The sequence below is a fragment of the Polypterus senegalus genome, chromosome 1, assembly GCF_016835505.1.
Source record: "Polypterus senegalus isolate Bchr_013 chromosome 1, ASM1683550v1, whole genome shotgun sequence".
Classification (NCBI taxonomy): Eukaryota; Metazoa; Chordata; class Cladistia; order Polypteriformes; family Polypteridae; genus Polypterus; species Polypterus senegalus.
Window position 1 is genome coordinate 133,966,604 of NC_053154.1, and position 12,423 is coordinate 133,979,026.

Below are 12,423 nucleotides of genomic sequence, written 5' to 3' on the forward strand. Positions count from 1 at the left end.
CATGAACAAGGTAAACTACCTTATTATAGCCATTGCTATTTGTAATTGCAGCTAAACCCCTGGTTATCAATCTTCAATTTTCAGAAACAGTCAAGAAAGGCATAGACATGGACAAAATGTCTTTCTGTGCAAATGAACTCTACCAATCATAGTAAACTGATTCTACAGATAATTTGGGTACATAATTATATAATTATATATAGAGGAAAGGTAAAAAGATATTATTAAGTGGTCATCAGTGTTAAAATGTATATGAAAATGTATATAAGGTTCTTACTACTCTTTCATAACAATTATAAATACACAAAACCTTTTTTTGAAGATGACATTTAGTTTTAAGTATATTCAGTAATGGAAATTTCTCATGGATTTAAAGCAGAGGGTGGAATGACACATTGTCTAACTTTATTATTAGATTTTAAATGTACATACTTTGAGACTATGTAAGACATCAGAAGGCATTCGAATTGTACTGTCCTGGTTAGCTTTGGAAAGGAAACCTTGTTCAGTTTCCTCTCAATATGCATTGATTTGTGCTCCATTCATCAATAATTACTGCCATTTTACTAGAGATCCAGTTATGTGCCACTTGCTTAAAATATGGAAACTAATGTAGGACATACTTTAAAGAACAGATACGATTTTCTTCTCCACTAATATGATAACCATACACCATATTTCACTGTTGTCTAGATTTTTAGAGACCTTTTGGCAATGTGTATGAATCATTTGATCAATTGTGCTACAAATATAGACTCCCAATAATACAAAGTTGGAAAATTTGAGAAAAGTCATCTGCTCGACTTTCCCAATATTTATTTGTTATCTGTGCTTGATAACATTTTAATCAGTGATAATAAATGTATCTGTGGCATTTTCAGACTCTGCATAACTGAAAGACTTTCCTTTCAGTGGGGAACTAGTTCACTGTCTTTTATTTATCTTCATTTTATTAATGTGGTTGTTCTGAACTAAAGGGTAGAGAAATGGTGTTTAGTGTTGGTTATAATTTATTGCAATTTTAAATAATAATGTTTAGGAATGTTTTATTCACTGTTTTTAATTGCTTTATCTAATATTTTGTAATTTCATCCTTAAGTTTAATAAAACTCAAAAGACATTTTCTGATATTACTAAAACTACTTGCTTCCAAGCCCATGTTATAAGTTCAAAATCAAACATAACCTGCTTCTATGCCCTCATTTTCAACATATTTATTTAAAGGTTACAGGCAGAGATTTTAAATAATGTAATTCTGTTGTACTCTAGATTTCAAAATAAAGGGTGATCTACCTCACTGTCTTATACAGTAAAACTTTCCCTGAGCATACTGCTAATACATACCTTAAAGAGCATTCCATGATGTCACCAACTTTTTTATACAAGCTGAGTGTGTGTATGAGTTATACTTTAAACTGGATAGTGCAGTTTTTCTTCAGCATTCCCAAAGTCAAGCAGGTTAACTGTTAACTGTGAAATGGCTCAGGATGAGTGTGGATATGTAAGCATTTGTGAACACTTAGATCAGAGGTTTCCAAGCTTTATTGGTTTGTGATCCCATTTTGAAATCTGAGCTTTTACGCGACCTCAGCAGTTTGAAACACTGACACTCACTTCCTATTCAATACATTGTTTACCGTTTTTTTCCATTTTAAAATATTTTTTCATGACCCGATTAGCATATCAGGTGACCCCACTTTGGGTGATGACCCCAAGGTTGGGAAACACTGACATAGATGAACTGGTTCCCCTTTCCAGTGCTATTTCTTTCTTTACACTCAATGCTGCTTGATAGGTTAGTTACTCCTCCTAGTCTCATTTGGATGGAGTGAGTTTGAGGATGTAAGTTATTATATACATGTACAATCTATGCAGCTTGCTTGTATTTAATAAAATTAATCACATGAAAAACAAATGTAATTGTTAATCAGCTTTTTCACAAGACAGAGTGGTTTTATAGCCCATTTAAGAAGTAAACATATTCTTGGATAGAACTTTTATCCCAAGGAGGAAATTTTGCTTTTTACAGAAATTATGATAGACAGACAGACAGATAGATAGATAGATAGATAGATAGATAGATAGATAGATAGATAGATAGATAGATACTATGGTCTAAATACACACTATAATGACTAAAAACAAACACAAATAAAAAGAAAGACAACTTCTGAGGTTCAGAGGTTTGTAGCTAATCATTCACTACAAGAGAATGTTATGATTTGTGATAATTAATACTGATAGGTCTTTCTGAAATACCATCTGAGCTCTGACTGGACTCCATATTTATTTACTGGACTAAATATTAGAGTCCTGTGTGCAAATGATTGACTGCTTCAACACACTTTTAAAAGGTTTCATGTTTCTCCTACAAATAGATAACCTCTACCCTGCCTACAATAAGCTGTGTCCCTCCCCCATTCAACCTATAAATGTATTTTAGCCCATAACTTAAAAGATTCATATATGTAATGTTATTTCCATTTTAAATCTCTGCTATAATGACATTATTCTAACACACACCTTTCACTCATGTTAAGAGGGCTTGCACAATTCACAAATTCTCGGAAAAGGGACAAAATCCATGTTATCAGTATATGGTAGACAATAAGTTATGTACACAAACAAAAAAGTCAGAAATGGTACTCGGAGTATTACTAAAATCAGTTTATAAATTTATAATCTAAATTATTAAACATAATACTTTGATCTATATAATGTCTATGCAAGTTAAATGAATAATAAATTCAATAAAAAAATAGATTTTTTTAGATAGATCAGGACAGCAAAACAGGCTGAGACTTTGCCAGGAAATATGAAACATCTAGTCACCTATCAATAAGTTTCCTTTTTGTTCCATATATTTATTAGGAATATAATTTTCATGAAAAGTGTTGCATAAATTAAACAACATAATTGCTAGATATAGTGCTATATTTGGTTAAATATCCTAATAAATAAAATCCACATATTTTATTTGTTTAGGTCACTTTTGTGTTTGCTAATATCAAATATTTTGACAATGGTATATGAATGCGGATTGAGACCTGATCTGTTGGACTTAAGGGTATTAAATGTTTAAACTACAGCAGGTTGGTAATAGCCGTCCTCTTTAACTAAGATGGAAAATAAATGCCATGTATCCAGTTTTACTATGGTTATTTTAATGGCTTTAAAATTTCCATTTAAAAGTCATTTCTACATTGTTTATATTCATTTCAGCTGTCTCAGACAACTTGCACTTTAACTGTGTCTGCATCCTAACTGAAATGTAGTGGAATTCAGGCCACTGCAACACCTTAATCTGTCAGTTATATCTAGTAAATCATTTTACTGCTTTTAGTAAGTAATTCTTTTGTAGTAATATCTTTAAAGAGAACCCTATTTAATGAGAAAATAAACTCACGTTAATCAAGCATGGTTATGTGATTAAATTTAAAGGGTATGTATTATAGCACAGAATACATGTAAAAATATAAATTTGGCAAGTCAAAAACCTTAAGTAAACGAATAAATAGTTATTTCTTGAACACTAATTATTTTTATACAGACAATACCTTTCGGAAGATACAATATACCACAAAAAAAGGTTTAGGCACTTTAAGCTATTAAACAGAAAAAAAATATATTAAAAGACATCCTGTTTTGAAATATTTAATAGTTAAAATACAAATATTTTTGTTTTTAGAGTACTTATTTATTAATGAATTATTTACAGGTGATTAAAAGAGAATGATGCAGAGAGAAAGACAATGTCAAAAGTACAGATGGTCATACTGAGATGTGTATTAATAAATTCACTGTCAAGAAATGCATACAAGCACAGGTGGAGGTTGAGTGCCAATATATTTTTTATTTACAATTTAGTTGTGTATGATTAATTATATTTTATATAGGTGGAATGGCAGTACAGTGGTCTGTGCTGCTGCCTCTCAATTCTGTTTCCTGCTCCATCATTAGCTGAACTTTGCATATATTGTACTTCCAATTTTCTCAGGTTATTCTGGCTTCTTTTTACATTCTAAAATATGTATATTAGATTAAAAAGAGTCTCTGAGAAAGAGTTCCTTGTTCACCTGTGATTCTGTTATTTTACGCTTCAGTTGTGCATGACCTTGTAATAGGAAAAGTGGATTGAGACATGACAATAACCAATTTATGCAACAGTGTAATATTGGTCAAAGCTGTTTTCAAGTTTTTGCTTTTATATATACAATGTATACAGTATTTTTAGGCATAAATTCATGTAAAGTTTTTGCTTTTATATATACAATGTATGCAGTATTTTTAGACATAAATTCATGTAGCCTTTGTATATCTTGCTCTGAACTGTGACATTTTAATCTCCAAAAGCTAACTGCCTTATGTCCCTAAGAGTGTAAGTAGATTTGTAAGTCTAACATTACAAATATGTGAACAAATTAACTTTTTTGATTTGAATTTCATTTTGGATCAGCCAATTAGATAAATGTAAATATATACTGTACTATTTTTTTTTTTAATTTCTAGGCATCCACAGTCCTCAACGAAATACACAGAAAGGATAAAAACAGATGGAGTTAGCTTAATCATACATGTAAAATAACTACACCTAGGTACTCTTTGTAAAATGAATCAGGAACTAAAGCCCATAAAGCAAAACATTACTTAAACTTTCCTCTGTTTTAGCTCAGCCATATTCCACCTCTTCATCCATGTTTCATTGGCTGGTCTTTCTTCCTCTGAAATGTCCTATACTGAATATATGATGTTGCCTCCTTATAGCATCAGATGTCATTTCTCACTCACCCACTGAAATAAACTAAACAAAAAAGCATCTATGTAGTGCTGAGCAGCATCTCTTATGCCATTTCACTACTGTATACCTGCTATACAAAGAAAGGGAGAGGGAATAAATATCCATTTTGAATAACACTATGGCCTAAAACTATTTAATTTTTTTCAACGCAAACTATGTATAATTAATTGCACTATAGGCCACTGGTAGCTTACAATAAACATATTAACATTATAATATATCACTCCACTTGTAGGTCCCCTTCATCCTCATCTATTAGAAAGGGTCTCCTCTAAGCAGTGTAGACTACTATATTATGTACCCTTGTGGGCCTTAACTAGCTCTAAATGTCTTGCTGCAAGAATGTTAAAAAAGAAGAAACATCTGGCTATTATTATGAGACAAGAAGCATTCTGTATGATGTGTTTGCACCTGTTCATTAGCATTTCTGTATTGAAAGATAACTTTGTTTAAAAACAGACTCTTAACAACGTCTGGGAGACCATTATATTTACACTAATGAAGTGCAACAGACCTTTGGCAAACTAAAATAAAGTAAAATTATTCTGATCAATATCACTTCTGATTTACTTTTAAATTAAAACTCTAAGGATTGAACTCATATCCAGTAGAACTGACAGAATGAATTGGAGGCAACATATAAAAAAGTAAAGAAAGTCAAAAATGAATTTGCTGCAGTATGCACTTTTAGTGCACTTTTTCATATGTAACAGAAGGAGCAAGAAAGACTTCTTCAGCGTTCACACTACATCTCCTATACTATCACTCTGCCTTAATTAACAACATGAAACCTTTAGCAGAGTAATATTCTGTTTTAACTTTGACTATACTGATCTTACATAAGGTGCTATGTTCGCCTCTGCTGACTGTGTGCATAAATAACAAATAAAATTATGGTACGCTATTATGCTGTATTTAAAACAACTGATGTAAGTTTATAGTTGAAGCAAATCATTTATGTATGCATAAATATACATTGTAAATGTGTATATATAGTGTATTGTGTAAAACAACCCCTCCCCCAAGCCCATCATGGGATTGGTATGGACCACTATTTGGACAGAATGCCAAAGAGTCATTTGATACCTAGACTCAACCAATCCTTGAAAGGGCAACCAAGAGTCTATCTGGCAGTTGGAGTGGAACTGTTCCGGCCTGGTGTATGGGCACCAGGTTCTTTAAGAAGGTACCTGTATGACTCCCATCAGGTTAAGGGTAACAAGAACAACAGGCCTGTCAATTGGCTGTGACCCCAAAACAGGTCTTTTGCAAACCATTAAGAAGGACATGAGCTTGTTGTTTGGAGAGCAGATCTGACAAGTGCACTCCTGGTAATGAACTCCAGCAGGTTTCTATAATAAGTATAATGTGTATACTATATATTAAGTAAATAAAACACAAAAAACAAATTTAAAAAATCTTAAATCCAAAAACAAATCATTGCAGGGTAACAGATTATCTATTTTATTATACGTGATTTTCCACTATGCATGGTGCTTAGAAAGTATCCGCTGTGTAAGGCAAGGTACTATTGCATTCAATATATCAAGTAAATTGTAGAATGTGTTATGTCCATCATAATAACATAATAAACCATCTTTACCTTGAACTTCACTTAATATTTATAAATTTATACTGTAAAGTTTTCATCTTTACCTCAATATCTATTTCAACATCCTTTTTGCATCTGGCCAAAAATAGCTATATAACTGATTTACTTCAAAACTGACCATAAAAGCCCTCTGGGTTATATAATATTAATTTTATGATAGAACAATAATTTAATTTCAGATTCCGTTAGCCTGCAATCAGGCACATTACCCAGATGCTTAAAAATGTAATAAACAGTATAATTTGTAAATGATAAAATAGCACATAAATTAAATATCCATTATTATTAATAAAAAGAAATATGATTGTTTTACATTACAGTTGCATTATGCCTTATGCCGACCTTCCTTTTTTTAAGATAAAAGCTCAATGATTCTATAATCGAATAAAACAGCTAGATATTAATCAATATTTAATAAAACAGCATTTTTCAATCAATCAGCAGGGAAATAATCTATTAAATTTTTGCTTCAGTTCTTAATTTCCAATTAATTTCAACCCTTTGTTTACCAAAAGGATATTTTATATCCTTTTGACAATGTTTAGAAGCATATTTCTTACTATCACATTTCTTCTGACTACTGCATCTGTTACAGACTTCAGCCAACAAATGTAGTCCATAAATTAAATTAGTACTCCCTTTAACTGTTAAGGTAAATCTTTATTGAAATAACCAAATGAAAACATACCAATGTGTTCAGTAATACTTTAAAGAAAAGAAAGACAATAAGCCAATCCAACTAAATAACACATCAGAACTTTTTAAACTTTATTTAGAAGTATGGTCTTTAATTTGTGGCATTTCAAATGCTCAAAAATTCCATAACAAAAAAAAAATGGCATTTGGTCAGGCATTGTATTATCAGAAAATAACATAAAAATGCCTTAACTAGAGGATTTTTTTCAGACACAGAAGCATAAAACAATATGGGGGAAAAACACTGAATTAATCTAAAGAATACCCCAACATATTAAAAATTAAAATACAAGTTATTTAAATGATGAACTCTTTTCTGAAATCTTAGCCAACAATGAAACTGAAATAACTGACTCATTAAAATAATAGAATGATTCACATAAAAGTAATGGGCATATTTTGTTTTCCTTGGTAAACAAAGGGTTAATTTTACTTACCCTGCTGCTGATTACTTCTCGGGTTTCTGATACTGTTTCCTTCTACGAATGAAAATGAAGATTTTTTTGGACGTTTATCTCATTAACAAAAATGTAATGCTGCTCCAACATTAATGTTTGATTAAATACTGAACCAGGCAGCCTCTGATGAAAACACTGAAACCAGATCAGTAGTATTTCTATACTACATACAAATTCAAGTAGTACAGTATTTAGTTAAGAAAAATAAAAAAAAAAAAAAGGAAAGAAAAGTTGATCACACTGTTAACAATTAACGAAAGGATCTAAACGCTGATATGTTCCCAAAATACTCCATCATCACTGCTTGGCATATTAAATTGATAAACAATATCACCTAAAGTTATACTTTACTACAAATATAAGTATGCAAATTCCTTACATAATACAAAAACAAGCATATATTATGGACATCTAGGAGTAAAACAATGCTACTTTTTAAATCTATAATTTGCAGAATGTATATAAAATTGAATATACCACACTATCCATATCAAATATAGATACATATTAAAATTAAGTGAAATCATTCTGAATTTAAAAATACAGAAGTAAAATTACTTTAAAAGAGACAAGCGGGAAATAAATATATATGTTACTACTAACCAGATATAAATTTTTGTTTTCAGTAATCTACAGGTGAAATCTCACTACAACAAATTTTCCATAGCGGTCTTTCAGAATAGCCCCAAGATTACAAGGTAAAATAACTGCACTGCTTCTATCCTGCTGCTCTCTTTTTCTAAGTACCTTCACAATATATAGACCTTCTAGCTATGGCTTGTATTACTCTGCAGATTACATATGAATTTTTTTAAATTCATTTTTCCTTTATTGTACAGAAAAATTGTGTGAAGAGGCTATCTTATGACACTCGGATGGCCACTCAATTTAATAAACTCCCTTTTATTAAAAAAATAATTTATTGCAGTTAGTTTGGATTGATTTCACCTAGAAGAAATGTACAGTATAGCTTTTCTCATCATGAAACCATAGGATAATGTTTTTTTATTATTATTCTAACAAAATAGTAGCAGTGGAATAATAAAAGCTAAGCAAATTCACTATAAACTGAAATGCCAAAATCCAAACAGCCTTAAAACTTTGTGCAGCACACATATTTTTGACATTAACTTAATCTATACTTCATGTACTCCCAAACAGAAAAACACACTATACCTTTTTTAGACAAAGTTTAGTGTATAGAATGCAGACTAAAATCATTTTTAAATATGAAATGGGGTGTCAGAACATGAAAATAAATTATATCCCTAATGGCTTACAATAAAATCTTAAACAAATGACAGCCAGAATGCAAAATGTAAACAAATTACCAAATTAAATAAAATTAATTACTCTCAAGGTGACAAAGATATTGTAAAATAACCATCAAATGTTATAAGATCCTCACAGAACTACTGTACCTAAGACAGAATATAAAAACAAGTGTTTAGGTCTACAAACTACAAATTTTTGCTCCAGCAGTATTTGTTGCCACCACTGCTGCTACAAATGTTTAATGCTTTTAGAAATTCATGCTATGAAAACTGAATGTCTGGACAACTGACTACTTGCAGATTAGTTGAAAAGGGTTACGTGCAACCTCAGATTTTCAGCAAAATGCTGTTTTTTTTTGTTTGTTTTTTTTTACACCAGGGTCTCACTGCAACTTTGCTTATTTTATCTTAATATTCCTCTTGTGACAACCATTAGGATGTATTTTTTTGTAAATGACACATGATTATAACCAAAAAAAAGACACTGTGACTTAATACTACAGTATAAAGTATAAACAGGCAGTTTAGTTTACTTCACCTCAGGTTTTCAACATGCTGTTATTTAAAATAACAGTGTAAGAAATAAGACATAGGTTTACATACCTACTTGTGTACAAGGAATTCACTTTTTTGAATATGGAGCTACATACATATATAGCATCATACCTACAATTTTAAAATGCTTCGTGGCAGATAAAATAATGTAGTCATGTAATGTGCCTCAGCAATTTCAGATTTGATTTCTAAGCTGGGTAAACATCAGCAACAAAATACTTTTTCAATGTGATGATTTGAAGTTAAAAAAAAGAAAAGTGTGGTGTGCACTTATTTACAATATTAAATGTATATAATCTATTTGTTAATTTGTTTACCTGTAAAGTTATGTATACATTATTATTTCAGCTTTATTTATTCAGGTTATTTTTAAATTCCTTTGTGTGTTTATTGTTATTTATTATTTTAACTTATTTATTAATTTAATTGCTGTTTATTATTAATGCTTTTAAAAAAAGAGGAGAAAATTGTTTCCTGTGTTTTTAATTGCCAAATTAGCATTATGCAAAATAATAATAATCATTTAAGTTCATGTATGAATTAACCTATAAAAAATGTAAACATAAAAAACAAAAATTTTTTATAGGCTCCCAGGAAGTTGGATTCCCAAGATGCTGGATGATACTTCTGTGTGAATCACATCAAAATTTTTCAAAAGGAAAATGATAATAACATACAAATACACTCTTGTGTCTGGTTGTGTTCAACATAAGCATTTTGACAAACAAAAACAAAGAAAAAAAAATTAGTGAAATTGTCAGTTTTTTTGACAGACTTGTAGAGCCATTTATGCTCTATACACTTATATATCCTAACTACAGGGTCACGGGGGTCTGCTGGAGCCAATCCCAGCCAACACAGGGCACAAGGCAGGAAACAAACCCTGGGCAGGACGACATCCCTCCCAGTCTACTGTCTTATAGACTTCCTAAAATAGCAACAAATGAGCTGAAATTTACTTTCTGCAGTTACTTGGAAATACTTTGTTTTGAGTATGTGTCTGCAACGGTATAATATAATAAGCAACTACAATTTTCTTAATTACAACTTTTGTATACTAGAGCTGTCAGAACTAATATTGCTATTTGAATATAATTCAAATCTATATAATCAAATTCTTATTCAAAGGCAAAGGCAAACACTGACGTCTGCTTTTTTTACCTAGAATTAATTTTGGCATTTTGTTACTACACACACACTATGCCATAACACATCTGTATTTGCATATTTATAGTTTTTAACTGTTAGTGTATATTCTCATTTAGAAAATGAATAAGATTTTTCTACTGCACTGCTCTGGTTTTTGGTTAAGGGGTATACTAACAACAAATTTTTAAACACTTGTCCAGTGCCCTAAAAGTATAGTTTTTCTCAGAATGCTATTCTGTCACACTGTTAAACCTGACGTCCGTAATTTATCATTGTTTTATATTAAAACAATTACGCATTCAGCGTAGCAAACAATATCTAGTTTCCGTTCTCATTTTACACAATAGGAAATAACTGCCATATTATAATTGCTTTAAAACTGACAGCATAAAAAGCATTTTCAGGGTCTGGAAAGTATACTTAGCTACCTCAAGCAATATATGTCTTTTGGAGTATGCTGGTTTAATGCATAATTTCTAAAAAAAAAAAAAAAAAAAAAAAAAAAGACAATATGAAAAATAAGCAAGTTGATCCTCAACATTCACTTGTTTAACTTTGGACACTTCAAGCATTCACACAGTTTTATTATTACCATTTTTACTTTTGCGTTGGCAATCGCATGCATTTGTTGCCTTTCCAACTATGCACTCTAGAGAAAAAAAGGAAAGGTGTGATGAGTACAAGTTTAGGGAGTGACTAGTTTACTATTAAGTACTTCACTGTTCCCGTTTACCCTGCTGTTGTCGAGTTTGAAGTTTAATGAGAAAATAAAAGTGATAGGTAAACTCTGTCCCGGAATGTTAAAAGCCACTGACTTCCGTGAGTTTGGTGATAATGAATCAATCAGCTGCCTGGAAACATTGAGGCTGCCAATCACATCATTGATTCCTTCCTCATGGGTAAACGTAATCTTGCCCCTGCTGTGCTCCCATACTCTGAGATCATTAAGGATCTCATGCGACACAAGAAGCAGAACTCAGTGATGGATTATATCAAGCCGGTACATCCTTCACAATCTCCAACTCCAGCCTACAGCCATAAAGGACAGAATACCAGACGTGATGTTGAGACCCCAACAGTCTCAACGTCTTCTGATGGCAATAACTACATTTTTATTTTTATTATTTAAATGCTAGCATAAACATTACAGAATTTTATATAATTATTAGCAAGAAAAAATGTTTTGCATTTTACCAATTTTATTTAGTGTACTACACTGTACGGGTTATTTGATGGTTACTATACTACGAAAAGTGCATATTATGTGAAATGCACAAAAGTGTATTTTAAGAAATCTATAATGAAAGATTACAATTTATGTGGGTTGAGAATTGACTGTATCTGTAAAGTGAGAAAAAATCCCTAGTTTAATCCTGTATATTTTTATCAAATCTGTTCTAGATTTAAAACTATAACCTACACATCTTGTGATTTGTTTTAAAATTGTTTCATGTTATTTTTACCTTGTAGTAGAATTTTTAAGATGCTGTTAACAAAATTGTTTGCCAAATAAAAATATAAGGAGGACAAAACACTTAAATATCATTACAATGCAACATTTAGTACATTCAGTAAATCACTATGTTGCCACTTCACGTGTTTTCAACTTAAAAACCAGAAAAGTACATAGTGGATCAGAGGACTGGAGGAGGATGCAGGGTGCGGGGACTAAAGTAATCAATGCATTAATAAGTAATCATGAGCAACTTTGTATTGGTTTCATTAATGCATTACAGATATGTACATTTTCCCATTTCCACTTTACTCTTCGACCATGTCACATTCAATGGAGAGAAAATCACATTTTTGTGAAGGCTCCTTCAGTGCATGAGTAATATTGTAAGTGCTACATGCTTGTCAAATGCACCATCAGCAAAAAAG

General features: G+C 31.1%; 1 protein-coding gene across 3 annotated transcripts in view; it reads right to left on the bottom strand.

Moving 5' to 3' along the window:
* Positions 1-12,423, bottom strand: part of usp13 (ubiquitin specific peptidase 13) — a 263,677-nt gene that overhangs the window by 13,305 nt on the left and 237,949 nt on the right. For 2 of the 3 annotated variants that reach the window (XM_039758594.1, XM_039758575.1), the window contains one exon: positions 7,544-7,585. The exons of the other annotated variant lie outside the window; for it this stretch is intronic. In XM_039758594.1, coding sequence (XP_039614528.1) covers positions 7,544-7,585 — 42 coding nt within the window. The remainder of the gene's footprint in view (positions 1-7,543; positions 7,586-12,423) is intronic. 3 annotated transcript variants of the gene reach the window in all.